Genomic DNA, 18,451 nt, shown 5'->3' with positions numbered 1-18,451 from the left:
TGTTTTCTCCTTTTTTAATCAATCAATGGTCAGTTTATCCAACTGGACACTGGCCTTGAGGCCTCAGAGCAGAGGCAGTGCTGCCCCAGGCTATCTGTGTCCATCCAGGGAGGTCAGTTCCTGAGTAAGAGCCAAGAGCTGAGGACCTCTCCACCCTCAGCAGAGGGCAGTAACCTCCCTGGACACAGCTCTCACAGGGATGAGCAGAGTACTCCCCCTCCCTTTCCCTAGAAGTGGGCAGGAAGAACCCACGGCTGCCTTGGTTTCCCCAACAGCCTCACCTGGGGAAGGGGAGGAGGAAAGGAGGGTATATCCTGGGACATTCAATAAATAAATTAGGCTCTGCACCCCCACACCTCCCATAAGGTCTAGCCCTGGCTCAGATCCCATGGCCCAAATGTGAGGGCACAGCTGTGGAAGGAATTCTCCTCGGCCCCATATCAGCTTAGCCCCCCACCCCAGCCTCCTCCTTGGAGAATCCCCAAGAAGTGAATAAATAACACACACACACACACCCGTCCCCAACTGGGGGCAGGGCTCAGGGCCAGGACTGGGGCCGGGCATCTCCTCACTACCCCCTCCCTAGGGAATTAGTAAACAGTCTTGGGTTAAAAACAGATGGGATTCCAGCCCTCAGAGGGGTGAGCACTGGGGGGGTTTTCCTGGGCCCAGCCTGGAAGGCAGCCCCTCACGTCTGCTCCATGGCTCCTCCAGGCCCCCCACCCTCCTCCTTTGCTGGTGGCTCCAGGAAGATGGGGGTCACTGATGGTGGCTTCTTCACCCTTAGGGGAGACAGGAGGTTGCCTCAGGCTCTCAGAGCTGAATCCAGGTCCAACCCACATATGAACAAAAATCCCTTCTGCCATGTCCCCAACAAGGAGGACCTAGCTTCTCTGCCTTGAGACAAGGACAGGGAGTTCATCACCTGCCAGGAAGCCCAAGCTGTTCTGGGGCTTGCTCTCATGTCCTGCTGTAAGTGAACTCCCCACCCCCATGCCCTTGCTGCCCGAACCCTCTCCCCAGACATCCAGCCTCAATCTACCTTCGATGCTCCTGGTTGCATCCTCTGGGATTAAGCAGAATGAGCCTAGCCCCTCCTCCTGGCCCTTCAGATACTTAAGGCAGCCCCTAGGACACCACCCCCCCCACTCCCATCCCTAACTGATGAACCTTCTCTGGGCTTAAGACCCTAAGGGGCAAGCATAAGGGATGAGAAGGCACTCACGAGTAAGGGGAAGCCGGGACGCCGACCACCAGGAAGTGATTCTTCTTCCGGAAGAGTCTCCATAGGCCCCGGTGGTTGCCTCGGACATCCAGGTCCCAGATGTGCAGGCACTGCCGGAGGAGAGGATCCAGGTCAGAGGCCACCTCTGCACCCCTCCCCGCTGAGCCCCACCCTGACTTCTTCTTGCCACCCTAAGGGCCTGCTTCAATCTCAGCCTGGGATGGAAGGTCCCAGGGAACTGATTCTGGGGGACAGATAGAGGGCTCCTAAATGGGGAGAAGGGTTCAGAAGTTTTCTGGCTCTGGTGCTTGACAGGGAGGCATCACGAGTGGGCACCTTGGCAAGCTGGGTCCACGTGGTGAAGTCATTATCCTGTTCCATGCGGATGAAAGTTACATATGTGTGGCCCTCGGTGTCTGGCACGAACGAATCCTCACATGGATCCTTGCTGTGGTCTAGGACCTCAGCCTCACTGGGGACAAGGGTATCAATAAAGGCCAGGTCATGGTCTCTCTCCCCTTCCCCTGTCCTCCTAGCACCTCCCACCCCCACCTTCCACTCCCCCACCACAAGCCCACAGGGCTCGTACCTGAGCAGCCGAAGGACCTCTACCTCGTAAGCATCCTTCTTCAGGCTACAGGGAGAGGGACAGCATGGTCAGGGACCACCCTGGGCTATTCGGGGGAGCCAGGAGGGTTGGACAGGGGCAGGGGAAAGGACCTCCTCCCACCACATCCCATCCCCACCTGTCCACATTCCGGAGCTGGACGCTGGGGACCGTATTGAATTTGTGCTTCTTAAAGTAGGCCTCCTGTGGGACAAAGATCAGGGTGGGGTGAACTGTCCCCAGTTGACGTGTTTCCATGCAACTTTCCCTTCCCCACTGAAGAAGCCCCCTTGGGGACGTGGAAGGATCCCTGGATTTGCACCCAGCTCCACTAAATGCCACTCAAAGACAGCTGGGAAAGCTAGCGTCATACTGGATGATGCTTGGCTCTGGAGTCCTCTGACAGGGGGTGGGGGCAGAGCCAGCCACCATGGTTACCCAGAGGCATGGCAAAGGGGGAAGGATCTTGCTTCTAGCAGGTATGGAGGGCAGAGAGGACTCCTCAGGAAGAACACATGGTACGTTTGTGTTTCTGCTGGTGACAAGTCACAGCGATACATGAGCGGATCAGTCCCTACCCTAGAAGAAAAGAGTTTCTCCATTCTCTAGGTTACTAGAGGAATTGAGAAAAGAAGCTTTCCTTGACAGAAAAGAAATACTGCTTCAAAAAGACAACAAATAAAGGGGTCTTGTAGAGGCAGAGGAAGAAGGTCCATGTCAGGAGGCCAGAGGCTGGAAGAACGTGACCCAGAGAACATCTGGAGCTAAGCAATAAATAAGCTTGAGGTTCTTCCTAGGGGGAGGAGGGAGCAAAGGCTAGACCATCTCTGGAGAAAGCTGCTTCTCATACTGCAAAAAGGTGGCCAGAAAGGGGCAGAGGCAGAAGCAACAGGTGTGGGGGAAAGAAGGGGGGGAGATGGGAGAGAGGGAGAAGTGTCCTTGCCCAGGCCACTATTTGTCTGCCTAACAAAACCAGTTCAAGGCCTGCCATGGGCCCTGGGGCCTGTGAAATTTTCACTTCTCCTGATTCACATGGGGACAAAAGAACCCTGGAGGAACTAAAATCTCACTACTGCCCATCAAAGACTTCTGAAGAGGACAGCTCGTCCGAGAAGATAATGCCTGAGAATGGGGGTGGGATTTATGGACCACCGCTTAAAATCCAGAGCTGTTGGGCTCTTGGCCAGGGATGGAGTTCACCTCACAAAGGCCAGTAAAAATAGACCTGTCTGGGTCAAAGTGAAGAGGGAGGGGAATAAAAAAAGAGCATTTATCAAGAACTTACCATATGCCAAGCACTGTGCTAAGAACTAGGGATACAAATAGAAAAAACAAACTGGCACAGTGCCTGCTCTCAAGGAATTCACCTTTAATTGGAAAAGACCGAACAGGATGTTCAGGTGCAGGGTAAACAGAATGACTCGGTGGTAGTATGGCACATGAATGTAATATGGTCTCACTGCGCTCTAAGAAGCAACCAGTGAGATAAATACAGAGAATCATGAAAACATTTACATGAACTGGTGCAGGCAGAAGTCAGCAGAGCCAAGAAACCAGCATCATGATGACTACAACGGCCAAGGAACAATTGTGGCTCCAAGGATGCACTCGCCTCACCACCTCTCTGCAGAGGCAGAAGCTCCTCAGTTATGGTACGCTACCCATATTTAAAAACTTTTTAATGTATTAATCAGCTTCACATCTCGCTAAAAAGCACCACAGACAATGAAGTATTATCAACATGAAGCATCTAGGCACCAGGGCATCCAAGTTCTTCAAAGTTGAATGGGTTACGGGAGGAAATAGACAGTAAAACTATAATTGTGGGGAACCTCAACTCTCCCCTCTCAGAACTAAATAAATCTAACAGTAAAATAAGAGAAATTAGGGAGATGAAGAAACTAAGGAGAATTTTAGAAAATGTACGCGCAGACCTTTGGAGAAAAATGAATGGGAATAAAAAGGAATACCCTTTTTTGTCAGCTGTATGTGGAACCGTCACAAAAACTGACCATGTATTAGGGCATTAAAAACTTCACAATCAATGTACTAATCAATTTTGCTGACTTTTTTTCTTTTCTTCCTTTTCTCTAAAAATGTTATTTGTTATATGGGAAGGTGCTCTGGGAAGAATAGGGAAGCAGGAATACTGAGGGAAATCTTGGTGATATATTTTTTAAAAATAGACAATGATAAGACTTGTTTTAAGAAGAAAAAGAAAGACCTAGTGGTCCTTCAAGCACAGAAGCAGGGTGACGAGTAAAGCCATGAGGTCTGGAGGGTTCAGAGCAGAGGGAAGGGTGCTGAGGGGGCAGAAGCAGGCTGTAAGTGCATCCCTTGGCCCACCACAGTGACCGTCACTCAGCTCCTCCCTGAAGTGGGCAGTGAAGCACGAGTCTGGCCTAAGCCTCTTCACCGCCTATGCAGAAGGGCTCTTGTGCCATAGCCTACACAGCCACTGTCACGGTCAGCCTGCTGAACCACCACCTGTGACCCAAGGGGCAGCAGCAGCAGCTACTGAGGAGGAAGTGGGACAGCTGGTTCATGTCCAGCCAGCAGGCAACCCCTGCTGGAACCACCCTCCCCTCCCCCCGCCAACCCCAGCAGGCAGGATGAGAGGGCAAGCTGCTCAGACCAGCTGCTGTTTGAGATGTCCCCTGTGTAGGACAACTTCCTGGGCATCTAAAGTAGCCCTGATCAGCTGCTGCAACTCGGGCCTGGTTGGTGCCTAGTGCCCATCCCACCTCCCATGGCCAGGATGACAGGCAGTCACAGCCTCTGCCAGCCACTACCCTAAACACCCCTCATGGCACAACAAACGCCCTGCATCTGTTATAGCATCAATCAGCTGCTGACAAGCCCCACAAAGTTTCCGTGGGGACCTGAGCCATGGTTGGCCCTCTGCTGCTGCAGCAGTGGCCATTCCCCACACACCAGGAGCCATTTTGTTAAGAGGGGAAGGGTAAAACTCTGGGTGTCCCTTCACCCGCCAAGAGATCTGCCAAACCCAGGACTCTAGAGCAAACAACGATGGCAGAAACGTGGTCTGGTGTTTCCTAGGAAAAAATACCAAGAAGAGCCAGCGACAAACCCCCCAGTTTTGGATGTCTGCACAAATCCAGCTGGTTCTAGCTGCGTCTTCCAAAAGATGGAAGACGTGTGGGAGGGACTTCCTGCACTGGACCTGATCAAGGCCAAAGGAAGAAACAAGGGAAAACGAGAGGAAAGCTTGGCAGAGTCTGACTAGCGCCCAAGATTTTGAGAAAGATGATTTAAAATGTGTCCAGACAAACAAAGATTGTATAAGATCTCACACCCTAAAATTAGCCCAAGAGAGAAGAGGGGAAAGGATTCTGCTGAGAAAGAAGAAGGGAAAAGCCGGTGTGAAGGGAGCGATGGGGAGGCACAGGGCACTCACTGACTGCTCATTCTGAAAGACAGTATGGAAGATGAAAGGTGAAGAACAAATAGAAAAGCGAGGCCCAGTCTTCTAAGAACTGTGCCGGATGACAGGCAACAGGGAGAACATAGCCCCCTATCATGCATACGAGGAACTCCAAGTACAGAATGTGGCCCAAACCATCTAACGTGTCTGAAATGGCTGAGCTCTTGTCTACAATAAGAAGGCTCGAGGTGGGGGGTGGAATTATCTATCTGGAAATGATTTGAGTGAAAAACAAAAGGCATCAGTAAAAGCTGCAGAAAAAGAAAAAAAGAACCATGTTCCAGGGTGTGAAAGCCAGAGGAAGCTTAGATTGAGGATGGATGCCAAGGACAACCAAAAGGGACTTCCTGAGCTAAGCCAGAGTTGAGAAAAAGCCCAAAGAAGGGACAGGATGCCTAGTTGGGGAGGAGGGGACAAAGCCCATGGAGGACAGAAGGAAGACAGGGCTATCAGCTCCTTCTCCACTGCCTACAAACATGCCCATGTCTCCCCCATCCTGAAAAAAACCCGCCTTCATCTTTCCATCCCTGCTATCGTTCCATGTCTCTTCTGCCCTTTGTGGACAAACCCCTCAAAAAGGTGTATATACCTGGTGCCTCTTCTTCCTCTCCTCTCCCTCTCTTCTTAACCCCTTACAATCTGGCTTCTGACCTCCTCATTCCACTGAAGCTGCCCTCTCCAAAGTTACCGGATCTCTTAGCTACCAAAACCAGGGCCTTTCCTCTGTCCTCACTCTCCTGGACCTCTCAGTGGCTTCTGACACTGTTGATCGCTCTCTCCTCTTCTCTTGGTTTTTGGTTCTCCTCCTCCCTCTCTGACCACTCCTCTTTCCCCTTTGCTGGATCCTCCTCCAGATCATGCCCTCTAACCTTGGGTGTCCCCCAGGGCTCTGTCCTGGACCCTCCTCTCTTCTCCCTCTAGACCACTTCACTTGGTGATATCAGCTCCCATGGATGTAATGACCATCTCTATGCTGAGGATTCTCAAAACTACTTTTTCTGACCCAATCTCTGCCAACCTCCATTCTCACATCTCCAACTGCTTTTCAGACATGTCAAACTGGATGTCTAGTACACATCTTAAATTCAATTATGCCCAAAACTGAACTCATTCTCTTTCCCCCTAACCCACCCCACCCCACCATCCTGCCAGACCCCCAGGCTCACAATCTAGGAGTTCTGGCCTTATCATCTCTCACCCCCATACCCAATTTGCTGCATCTCCTGAATATGCCCCCTTCTCTCCTTGGACACCACCACCATCATAGCGCAAGCCCCCCATCACCTCACAATAGCTGCTGGTGGGTCTGCCTGCCTCAGGTCTCTGCCCACTCTGGTCCAACCTCCATCAGCCACAAATGTGACTTTCCTAAAGTGCAAGCTGGATCAGGTCACCCCCTCCTCAATAAACTCCAGTGGCTCCCTCTTGCCTCTAGGACCAAATACGAAATGCTCTGTCTGGCCTTCAAAGCCCTTCCTGACCTGGCCCCCTCCTCCCTTTCCAGTCTTCTCAAAACCTCATCCCGAAACATTGGCCTCCTGGCTGTTCTCTGAACAAGATCCTCCATTTCTTGGTTCTGAGCATTTTCTAGGACTGTCCCCCATGCCTGGAACACTCTCCCTCCTCTGCTCTGACCACTGACCTCCCCAGCTTTCTCGAAGTCCCACCTTCTACAGGAAGCCATCCCCAGCCTCTCGGTCCCAGTGCCTTCCCTCTGTTAATGACCTCCTCTTTATCCTGCATAGAGCTTGCCATCTGTTTGTATATTGTCTCCCCATTAGACTGTCAGCTTCTGGAAGGCAGGGCCATCTTTTACTTCTTTCTGTAGCCTCAGCACATAGCACAGTACCTGGCCCAAAGCAGGTACTTAATAAACGCTTATTGATTGGTTGATTACTCGACTATTACTTTGCTTTTCTCTACTAAGGAAATGAACTTTAGCCAGGGAAGGAGAAAACAAAAATGGCCGATGGAGATCCAGCCCAGTCTCTCCTTCCTGTGCTTCAGTCGGGCATCTCCGACTGCCTGCCAGGCCTCTGGAGCTGGCTGTCCCCAGGGGCATCTCCAATGCAACACATCCATCCTTCCAGGCACCTGGCTCCACTCACAACTCCACCCCGCCCCCCCCATCCCCAAGCCTTGTCCTTCCCATCAGCCTCACTTCTCCCAGTCGCAGCCACCTCTATGGTCTTCCTGCCTCCAACAAGTCTCCCAACAAGCTGCCAGGCATGTACACAATTTGGCCTGAGTCACTGCCCCGATCAAAAGTCTTTAGTGGTTCTGGGATCCAGTGAAAAATCCTCAGCCCGGATGAGGCAGAGGCGCTCGGCAGTGTGGCTCTAGCCAGACTTCCCTCCGTGACTAACCTTCCCATACTCCCTTCCTGCCCAACCGCACTCATGGTGGTATCCCAATCTTATCCTGGTTCTGATTTTGCCTATCTCCACGAACTGTCCCAGGCCTGGGATGCCCTCCTCACCTTCCCTGTCCCCTCAGCATCCTTCAAGGCTTGGCTAGGGACCCCCTCCTTCCCACAGGCTCCTTCCATTCTCTCCAGCTGCCCATGTCCTCTGCCTGCCAATGTTTTCTGCTTAAGCAACCTAAAGGCAGAGGTGACTTCACTTTGTCTTTGTATCCCCATTGCTCTGCCCAGTGCCCCGAACACAGTAGGTGCCTCATCAGTGCTAACTGAAATGAATTCATGGAGTGAGGTCACACTTCCATCGACACAGGCTGACATGAGGGTGAGGAGACAAGCGCATTTAGGGTTTCACTCACGTGGAAGTAGCCATTCATGTTGAGGCCCACGATGCCAAAGTGGTAGGAACGGGAGACATCTGGGATGATGCACTCGCGGCCTCGGCGCTGCTCAGGCATCCGCATCCACATGTCCCAGTCCCAGAGCTGACGGGGGGAGGTGGAGGAAGCACTGAGTCAGGCCTCATCCTTGCCCTTCAGAGCCCCCATCCCATCCCTGCCCAAGGTGGTAGGGCAACTGAGGCGGGGTAGAGGAACTGAGGCACAATGGAGAAACCCCTGAGTAGGGAGGTGTGGTGGCTGAGTGGCAGTGAAGAGGGTTGGGTAGCAACAGGGTCCTGGCAGAGGCGGTGAAGGAACCGGGGTGGGGGGGGCCAATGAGGCTGGGATTCTGGATCAGGGGGCTCACCTTCTCTGGCGTGGGCCAGCGAGGCTCCAGCTCATCCTTATATAAGGATTTCCTGAGCACCCAGCCCAGGCCGGGCATGGTCTCAACCCGATAGAGCAGAGCTGGGTCTTCGGCTGTATGCTCATAGCCCTGGGGGCCAGGTGAGACTGTCAGTCTTGCGGGGAGCTGCAATAATGGCCCCCCACATACACACACAGACACCAAGCCTCTCCCTCCCCCTCCCCCAAGCCGCCACGCCAGCCAGGCCCCACCTGATCATTCCAGGCAGAGATACAATAGACGGACTCATCTTCCTCCAGCAGGTGTATGGACTGACTGAGGAAGCTGAAGGGAACAGAGGGGAAGAGATTTCTGAGGCTCAGAGGTGTTCCTCTGTCTCTGGCCCAGTCCCTTCTGCCATTCAAGGTGCCCTCAGTGGCAAGGCCCTGGGCTCTGGCCCCCAGCTTGGGCCAGGCCAATACAGAATGGAAAGAGGAATGGAGAGCTGGATGGGCCCACTCCCAGTGGTTAGCTCAGGCATTCTCCTCCCTTCTGGATCCCAGGAAGCCTTCCTTCCCTGCCCACCTCAGCTTGCTCTGCTCTCTCCTGAAGCAGCTGGAGCTAAGCCCAAGCCAGGTTCTAGGATTTCAGCCTGCCCTGTCCAGGCCTGCAGCTCCAGGCTCACCTGAGGAGTCAGGTCCCTGCCAAGCCAGCCTACCAGGGCCATATCCAGAGGCCCCTGAGCCTTACCTGAAGAAATCAACAGCGATATCCAAGTCTTCTTCAAGGACCACAGCAAACTTTGCCTCCTGAGGACAGGATGGGAGATGCAATAGGCCATTCCCTGGCTCTGCCTTTCAGGCACAAGGGGCCCCATCCTGGCCCCAGGTAACAAGCAGCCCCACTGTCTCCAGCTCCCCAGTGCCCCCAGGCCTGATGGGCCAGGAACCCAGGTGTCCTCTCCCCTACCTTCCTGGGAACTGCCCATACTCACAGGGTAGAGGTTGAAGGTGGCGGTGAGGCTGGCCTTGTAGTGCTGGGTGGGGAGGAAGGGAAGGAAGGCCTGAGTGGGATCCTGGTCCCCAGCCCTTCTACCCCTGCCCCGCCCCCACCACACCCTCCTCTTGAGCAGTACCTGGGACACTCGAGCATTCTTGATGCTGATGGGTGTGTGCTGGATCCCCTTCAAACCAAATAGGGCGACTACATCCATGGGCTCCTGGTGGGTGGGAGAGGCCACAAGCACTTTGATGAGCAGTCCCCCTAACCCTTGGGTCCTCTCCTCCAACCTAGCATTGATCATTGGCTCTACCCACTTGACTCCCAGGCCCAAGACCTCACTAAACTCCTGAGAGCTCCAGAGGAATGGACATCCATCCCTGACATCTGAACCTCCAACCCAGCCTCAAGGTACCCTCTCTCACTCCTCCCTTGGGTCCCACACAATGCCACATTTCCCATATTCAGTTGGAGCTCCCCACACCCACAGCCACCTCCCCACACCTCCCCTCATTAATGCTCATCCAGACGGCTGCAAAAGCTTCCTAATTAAGTCCTCCCCTCCCCTACCTCACCCTAGCCTCCACCCAGCAGCCAAAATAATCTTCCTAAAACACCATGCTGCCAGGTCCCTCCTGTGCTCAGGAAGCTTGGGAAGCTCTCTCCTGAGATGAGTTGGATGAAAGTACAATTTGAGATTCATTCTGAACTGGCTGCACTCCAGGAGTGGCTGTCGGTAGTTCTGTGTCAGCTGGGGTGGAGTCTCCAAGGACCAGTGCTGGGCTCAGCCAGCTATCGATGACTTGGTTACAGGCCAAAGGAGGCCTGATCTGCTTCTCAAACTCACAGATGACCCAGGCTGGGAGGGACAGGGGAGACACTCCAGATGTCAGAGTCAGAATCCAAAAGGACCTTACCAGGCTAGAGCAGGGGTCCTCAACCTGGGGTCCGTGGGCTTTGGGATAACTCTATTCCAAAAGAATTCGTTTCCTTTCTAAGGGTATGTATTTCGTCTTATGCATTTAACAACATGATTCTGATAAGAAGTCAGAGGCTTTTACTTCAGACTGCCGCCCCCAGGGCCACGACACCAAGAAGACAGGAGCCCCTCACCCCATAGAGCACTGCACTGAATTGAAATTCACTGAAGATAAATGTCAAATCTTGTACATGGATTCAAAAAAATTAGCCTCATGAATGCAAGAAGGGGAAGGCCTTTGTTTTGAAAAGGATCTGGGGGTTTGAGTGGACCAGAAGCTCCCTATAAATCAACAGGGTGATGAGGCTTCCAAGAAAGCAAATGTGGGACTACCTCTTTCCAATGTCCCTCTGACTGTCCAGGGCACTGCCTCCTTAGTCCTCTGGGCTGAAACCTTGACTCCTCCCTCTCCCTCATCCCTTATGTCCAATCAGCTTCCAAATCTCTTTTCTTCTGCTTTCCCAACATCTCTCCTCTGATACGGCCCCCACCCTGGTGCAGGCCCTCATCACCTCACACCTGGACTATTACAACAGCTGCTGGGAGTCTGCCTGCCTTCGGGCTCTCCCACTCTGGTCCATCCTCACTCAGCTGTCACAGTGATCTTCCTAAAGTCAAGGTCTGACCATGCCACCCCCCACCTTTGGCAAGCTCTGGTGGCTCCCTATCGCCTCCAGGATCAAATGAAGACCCTGGTTTGACGTTCAAAGCCCTTTACTGAGCCTGATTGCCCATTACTCCCCTCCCCACCCTAGGCAGTCCAGTCAAACTGGCCTTCCTGCTGTTCCTCAGACAGCATACCCCAAGTCCCACCTCAGTGCCTTTGCCCTGACTATTCCCCCTTCCTGGCATGCTCTCCTTCTCTGACTCCCTGGCATCCTTCAAGGCTAAGCTCAAGTTCTTCCTTCCCCAGGAGGCTTTCTCTGATCCCCCAGCTGCTAGTGACTCCCCGTAACATGATCTGTCCTCTCCTTATATGTGCAAGCTTGCTGTCTCCTCTGCCTCAACTGCAAATTCCTCGAGGGCAGGGACTGTTTCGCTAGTGCCTCACCACAGACAGTTGTTGACTCGCTGTGTGACTACTGGTGTCCTGGGTACATCTTGGGGGAATACAAGTGCCCTGCAGGCTGGAGATGAGGTCTATGCCACTCCGGGGCCCAGGCCCTGCCTCTCGTGAACTCCAGGGCTACCCAATGCTTTCTCCCCAATAGCACCAAGAGAGGAGTGGGGGGAGTGAAAGTGCCCATTTTACAGATTGGGAACCTGAGTCTGGAAGCTGGGATTCTAAGCCTACACACCCAGCATCCTTCTATAAAGTAAAGAAAGGGGATCGGGCAGTCTCTGGTGCTCGTGACATGGCCAGCCCAGTCTGCAGAAGAGAAGGGGCCAGGGCTGAGCTGCCAGGTCCCAGACTCCAAGTGAGAAGAGTCACTGAGGAGAAGCTATTCTGTTTTTTACCAACAGGGAACATGCCTTGTCCAGGGGGACACAGCTAGTAAGGAGCAGACATTGACCAGGTCAGACTGCTGGGGGTCAGATTCTTGGCTCTACCTCCAGCCCAAGGACCTACCTCATAGTAGCCATCGATGAAAACCGTGATCATGTGGGGGTTCACACCCCGAGCAGAGAGGAGAGATCGAAGCATCCTAGGGGAACCAGCCACACGGGAAGCAGACGTCAAGGCTCCACCCAACACACAGATCACCTGTGCTGGTGAGTATGCCTGATCCCTCCCCAGGATTCACCTGTACCCCCTCACCCTGGACTCCCCTATAGAGGTAGGTTGTCCCACCTCCCTACCCAGGGCTCACCTGTATAGATAGTTAGGCCGGTTCCCCGCAATGACTGCCACAGGCACATCGGCAACCTTGTTGTTGGGAAGCTAGGGGGTTGGGGGGAAAGGAAGACTAGAATTCAGCTCCCATTGAGGCCTCTCCTTCCCAAGGGAAAAGGCCTCAGGGAGTCTTATATGACCTTTGTGTGCTTGGGTCCCAGGGTGAACTCTTCCCATTTCAGAGGTGAGGGGAAATACTGTTATTTAGTTAATACTGGGCTACAGACAAGAGTGTGGTGTGATAGCTACAGCTTAGGACTGAGGCCAAGAAGACCTGACCCCGGGCAAGCCACACATAGGTCTCAGTCTCCATTTCTGTAAGATACTCATAGTTCCCCGGTCACTGGGCATCTTGTGAATCTCAAATTCCCTTTTCTTAGGCTCCTTCTCCACTACCTGTGGTCGCCATACTGGACACAGCAAGTACCATGCAAACACTGAAGTGAAGACAGGTGGCCAGACCGGGTGTCCCACTGGGAGTGTCCAGAAGTCTGGAGAAATCCAGGACTCCCCGTGAAATGGACCCCTGGCAGGCTTATGGGAGGGCCACAACAGAGAGGGTCCAGACCCACACTCAAATATCTGCACTATTGTGTCCAGGGCACTTGTTTTCCTCTATTTGGCCTTGGTGGTCTCAGTTGATTCCTCTGGCCCAAGTCCTTATCCCAGGGCAAGCCCATCCCCCCACCTCTTCCCTAAACAGCAAGATTTGGCTTGGACTCTACCCTCTGAGATATTCCCTCAAGCCGCTCTTGCCCCAAGACTCAGCCCAGCCCTCAGATCCCATCCCTGAGCTCCCTGCTCACTCACCGGGTCAGGGTTGAACTCAATGGGGGTGGGGTCCCCACAGCTGCACACGCTTCCATAACCCTCCACTTTGCTACAGAAGCGTTTTCGACGACGGTTCAGCTCCGTGTCTGCCCAGTGACACTCTGCCTCTGGGGGGCATGGAAGGGATTTGGCCTGGGCCCTTCCCCTACCTCCTCTTCCTATCACCCAGGCCAGACAGCAGTAACTCTCCAGCCCTGAACATCCTCGGGTTGTTCTAGCCCCCTTGAGGCCCTGAGCCTCTCTCTACCTCCAGGTCCCCCGGCTCGGCCTAGGCATCCAGTGAGTCCTGGGCTCAGGTGATGCTCCTAGGCCCCTCACTGGTCCTTACCCCATCCTTACCCCATCATTCCATCTCCCAGGCCCCAGCTTTCAGCCCAGCCCAGCTGGCTGGTCTTACCTTCGGCCGAGCTCAGCGGGACATCCGTCTTTAGCAGGATGGGCTCCCCCCATGAAGACAAAGTAGGCGATTTGGAGTGTTTCTCGCCAAGGACGGCGCCTGGTAGGGTAAGGAGTGTGGACAGGGGCTGAGAGGAGAAAGGGGCCCAGCTCTTGGGCCTAGGCATCCCAGACCCTGCTTCCTGGCTGGTCCCCATGGCCCCAGCCCCCTGCCCTGTTCCAGGCAATCCCAATGCCACTCTGCAGCCTTAAGTGCCTCCAGCCCTCAGCCTAGGTCCCCGCCAGTCCTTTGGGGAATGGGGGCAACAGTATGGCAGGTGCTGCTGCCTTACCTCCTTTCCGGCCAACGAAGGCCCAGGTGTCTCGCCAGCCCAGCACTGGCCCCGCTTGGCTGCCCAGGCTCCGAAGGAGGGCCTTGGCTGTATCCTTGAGGTGGAATGAGCCCTCATCCTAGGGGTCAGATTGGGTTAGGCAGGAATCCCCTGAGCCTCAGGGTCAGCCCATTCCACACCCTGGCTCCTTCCCTGCCCCCAGCCCAGTAGAGGGCCAGGACCACCAGGAGGCTGGGTCAGGACCGAGGGCAGGGAGATCCCACTGACCTTGACAGTACAGATGATCACCCGGCCGGGGGCCACCATGTTGAGGAAGAGAACCATGGCCTCATCTTCATGGGGGGAATACGTGTCAAACACCCGCTTTGCCATCACATGGCCCTGAGGGATTGAGAGGTGAGAGAGCCAAGTGAGGCTCCAGCATCCAGCTCCAAGGCTCCCCAATCCCCAGAGGGACCCAGGTCTCACCGTGGCCTGGTTGAGAACAATGACGTGGATGCCTCGGCCCTGCTCCCGAGCCTCATCTTCCAGGACCTGGGGAAGGGGGCAACCAGTGAGAAGAACCAGGCAGACAGTGGCTGAGGCTGAGAGACCTCTGAGCTCATCCAGCCTGCTCCCATTTTACAAATGGGGAAACTGAGGCCAAGGGCGCTGAAGCAAGTTGCCCAAGGTCCCACAGCCAGCAAGGAGCATGTCAGGATTTGAATCCAGCTCTCCTGCCTCTAGTTCTGTGCTCTTTATTACCCTCTTGCTTAGCATCACTGACCTTAAGGACAATGAGCAGCTCTGCCTTCTTGTGATGGGGGGGTGGGGGTGGGGAGGAGGAGTGAGACAACTTCCACAAAGTCAGTCTGCAAACAGGATGGAGTGTTGGGCAAATGCTGACTAGGATTAGAACTGACACTGCTGCTGCTCCTCTGGCTGCTGTCACTACCACTACCGCTGCCACTGCTGCTGCTACTACTACTATCCTAATTATAAGGGCTGGGTAGCCCTGGGCAAGGTTCAGGCCCATTTCCTCACTGTGCTGCCTGAAGCTGAAGCTGGATCCTAAGCCAGCACCATGTCCTGCTTCCTCCCCCAATGAAGGGGATCGGGTTGTTCTTGGTGCTGGTGACACAACAGGGGAGAAGGGGGACAGAGCTGAGCATCCCAGAGTCTGAGTAGGTGAGGCTATTGGGAGCTCACTATCTGCTTCTACCTTGGCATGTTAAGGGCATGTTACTGCCCTGTAAAGTAAGAAACAGCAAACACGAGGGATGCAGAGAGGCATGAGAAGACTCATCTGGACTGATGCACGGTGTGTCTGAAGGACCAGGTAAACACCAGACCTCACCAATGTAATCACGCAAATGCAACAATTGAAATGAGGCTGTCCCATCGTAACAGAGCTCAGCCCCAAAGCTGGGCTTCGACAAGGCACTTGCTTCCCCCCTTCCCTCCCTTGCAGAGGTAGGGGACTATGGGTGAGGAGCACTACAAATAACACAGACTTGTCCAAAGCTTGGTCAGCTCTGCCAAACTCTGTGGTTTTCCACCTTTTTCCCCCTTGAGGGCTTTCGACCTCAGAGATAGTGAAAGCCATGGAAAGGGTGAGTCACCCCCAGAGAGAGTCAAGGGAGTCACTCAGTTTGGTAGATTCAATCTGGGAAGTACCCTTCCTACCCGTCCCCCTCCTCCAATCTCATAGCCCCCCTACCCCCTTACCTGGACTATTGCCGCCTAACTGATCTGCCTGCTTCTACTCTCTCCTCTCAGTGCCTGGCACACAGCAGGTGCTTAATCAATGTTTGTCGACCGACTGACTCTTCAACCCAACCTGCTCCTAGCTGTCAAAACAAGTTTCCTACTGGAGATTCCCTTGACCACCTCGCTCCCCTGCTCAAGAAGGTTCTGGGGCTCTCTACTACCTGTAGAATGAAATGCACACTCTTGACCCTGAAATCCTTCTTGCTCCCAACCACCTTTCCAAACATCTCCTATCGTTCCCCTCTGACACACTCTAGGCTTCAGCCAAAGGGGCCCTTTGGCTTTCCCTGGACATGACATTCCACTCCCATCCCCAGCTCTCTGCCAGGCTCCTTTCTATCCCTGGAACATGCTTCCTCCTCCCTTCTGTCTCCCAGAGTCCTTGGCTCCAGCCACAGTACCACCTCCCAAGTAAATGCACATGTTCTTTTTGCAGAGGAAGAAAGTGAGGGTCCCAGGGGAAAAGGCCTTGCTTGGCGTTACACAGCCAGTCTGTCAGGTCAGAGTGCAGGCCTCCGGGCTTCCAGGCCTCCCCTCCTAGCAGAGGAGGCCCCTCTGGGGCTGGCCTAGGCCTTCTTCCCTGTCTGCCCCCCAACTCTCCCAGAGCACTGTAGAAATGACTTCCTGGTCCTTCATTCCTTGGGGCTACCACCAGCCCTCAGGGAAGACGTCCCAGATTCTGGTAGCCTTGGGGCTACCCTTGTCCTTGGGCCCCTCCTCCTGCAGCTGCTACAATGCTGCTTTACTGGTTTTTATTGAGAACCTGGGCCCCCTCTGCCAGCCTGGGGGCTCCCCAGGACCCTGCCCTCCTGGAGTTCTCAGGCTCAAGATCTAACCCTGGGTCTGTCTATTTCACTGGTTAAACTCCCTCCCAGGCAGCCAGAGAACCTTTCTGGGAAAGGCAGCTTGAGGGTACATGGGCCCCAGCCTAGGACCTGGAGGGGGTGGGGAACAAGATACACCCCACTCACCGTAGTGCCATCCACAGCCACGTATACTTTGCTCCGGCTGGAGTACACCTCGACATCCAGTACCCTGTGGGGGCCAGCAGCGCCCCTCCTTGGGGGCTCCTGGTGAAGGGTCTCTTCTAGGGGATAAGGTGAGAGGTCAGGATCACCCCCTCCTCTCCTGCCCCACACACTGAGGTCTTGGCCCCCCTCTCACAGGGCCTCCCCGTCCCCCCCCCCAGGTCACCCCCTCAAACCATAGTCCTGCTCTGACTCCAGGTCCTCGCTGTCCTCGCCGACCCCTCGACGTGTGTCCAGGATCAGTTTGATGTTGACAAGGACCGTCACCAGCAGAAACAGCACAGCTCCTGTCTAAAGGAGAAAGGGGCAGCTGGAGCAAAGGGACATTGAGAAGGGAAGGCCCTCTGGGTCCTGGGACAGTGACAGCCTGAGCAAACACCAAGACTAAGCCACCTTCTCCAAAGTCCAGTGGGGGGGGGGGGGTTGGTTTGAACAGAGGAGTCCAGAACCCTGACGCTTAAGTGCTACCACCAGCCCCTGCCCACCCAGCCCTAAGGGAAGGTCTCTCTGATTCTGGTAGCCCCCTGGGGATCTCTGCCTGGGCAGACAGTGTCTCTGAGGCCCTTCCTCCTCCTCCTCCTGCAGCTGCTACAATGTTGCTTTACTGGTTTTTATTGAGAACCCAGGTCTCCCCCTGGACCTTGCCCTCCTGTGCTCCTCTGCCTCCCCACCCCCAGCCTGGGAGCCCTTTGAGGGCAAGATCCTCATCAGCTCCGACTCTGCCACCCCACAAGGCAGGGGCCTGGGGCTGTTCTTACTCCCAGCTCCCCCAAAGCCCAAGCAGGCCCAGAGATGGGCCCATATCGGATAGGGGCAGCTCAGCAAAGATGGGGACCAAAAGGGGTACTGTCTCCTGGGGGGAAGTGAAGACACACGAGACGAGGGAGTCAGACCAAGGGGGCAGGACTGGGTCCCGGGCGAGGGGGCTCTTCGGGGAGGGGGGTCCCCCACCTGGCAGAGGCGCCGCACGAGGCGCTGGTTCGTCAGCCGGTACTTCCAGGCCAGGTACCAGCCCCGCTTCTTCCTGGCCCCGAAGGGCTTCCCCGAGGGGCCGGCCTTCCACTCGTCCATGCCCGGAGCAGCCGGGGGCCCGGGCTCCTCACTGGGGCCTCCCGGGGGCCCCCGTCATTGCTCACCTGGCGACATTGGAGGGGGGAGCCGTGAGGGGCTCAGCGCACCCCTCCCAGGCTGGGCAGCCTGGCCCTAGACGGAAAGGCCCCCCCCACCCAGGCCCCTCGCAATAACCCTAAATGCCCGGCCCCCGCCCCAGCCGTAAACCCCTCCTGGAAGCCCCCCCCGCCCAGCCCCGCGTCCCCGCCCCCGCGACCGCCCCCGCCCCTGCCTCGAGCACTCACGGCCGTCAGGGGGCGCCGCGGCGCCGGCCCAGCACAGCCCGGGCAGGCTCAGGGCCGGCAGCAGCGGCACAGGCGGCGGCAGAAGCAGCAGCGGGTGGGCCCGGAGCGAGCCGCCTCCTCCATGCTGCCTCCCGACCCCTCCCCGCCCCGCCCAGCCCCGGCCCGGCCCGTAGCTTCCGGTCTCCGCTGGGTCAGAGGCCGGAGGAGGGCGGGGCTTAAAGGGCCGCGGAGCGGGAGGGGCGAGGGAGGAGGGGGAGGGGGTGGGGAGGGGGAGGAGCCTCGGGGAGCCGTCAGGACCCCGGCCCCGCCCCTGAGAGCCCCCCGGGAGAGGCCCAAGGAGGAGGGTGGGGGGACAGAGAAGTTCCGAGGCTAGCTCCCCGGGCCGGCGTCGTCGTCATCGAGGCGTCGGGGGCTCTAACCCAGGCCCCCTGAACTGGGCTTTTGAAAGCTTGGGAGGACCGTGCATCACCCCCCCTCCCCAGCATTGGTTTCCATGGTAACCAAGGGTCCGTTATTGTCCGCTTTA

General features: G+C 55.5%; 1 protein-coding gene across 2 annotated transcripts; it reads right to left on the bottom strand.

The window, feature by feature from the left end:
* On the bottom strand, positions 1 to 18,094 carry POMGNT1 (protein O-linked mannose N-acetylglucosaminyltransferase 1 (beta 1,2-)). 2 transcript variants are annotated; one of them, XM_036757888.1, is made up of 22 exons: positions 17,926 to 18,094; positions 17,522 to 17,706; positions 16,747 to 16,861; positions 16,514 to 16,629; positions 14,262 to 14,327; positions 14,061 to 14,174; positions 13,794 to 13,911; positions 13,463 to 13,561; positions 13,045 to 13,172; positions 12,212 to 12,282; positions 11,971 to 12,046; positions 9,558 to 9,641; positions 9,417 to 9,458; positions 9,173 to 9,231; positions 8,695 to 8,767; positions 8,444 to 8,572; positions 8,056 to 8,181; positions 1,972 to 2,036; positions 1,815 to 1,859; positions 1,562 to 1,697; positions 1,226 to 1,335; positions 1 to 782 (listed from the first exon to the last, which is right to left on the bottom strand). In XM_036757888.1, exons 2-22 carry the CDS (start codon positions 17,639 to 17,641, stop codon positions 689 to 691), a joined length of 1,986 nt encoding a protein of 661 aa, XP_036613783.1. In that variant the 5' UTR covers positions 17,642 to 17,706; positions 17,926 to 18,094; the 3' UTR covers positions 1 to 688. The 2 variants fall into 2 exon arrangements, with proteins under 2 accessions (XP_036613783.1, XP_036613784.1); XM_036757889.1 differs by having other exon boundaries at positions 16,514 to 16,626; positions 17,926 to 18,027.
* Positions 18,095 to 18,451: the final 357 nt, after the last annotated feature.

Source organism: Trichosurus vulpecula, chromosome 4, assembly GCF_011100635.1.
Source record: "Trichosurus vulpecula isolate mTriVul1 chromosome 4, mTriVul1.pri, whole genome shotgun sequence".
Taxonomy (NCBI): Eukaryota; Metazoa; Chordata; class Mammalia; order Diprotodontia; family Phalangeridae; genus Trichosurus; species Trichosurus vulpecula.
The sequence above is the reverse complement of the archived record's forward strand: the minus strand, read 5'-3'. Positions and strand labels throughout refer to the sequence as shown.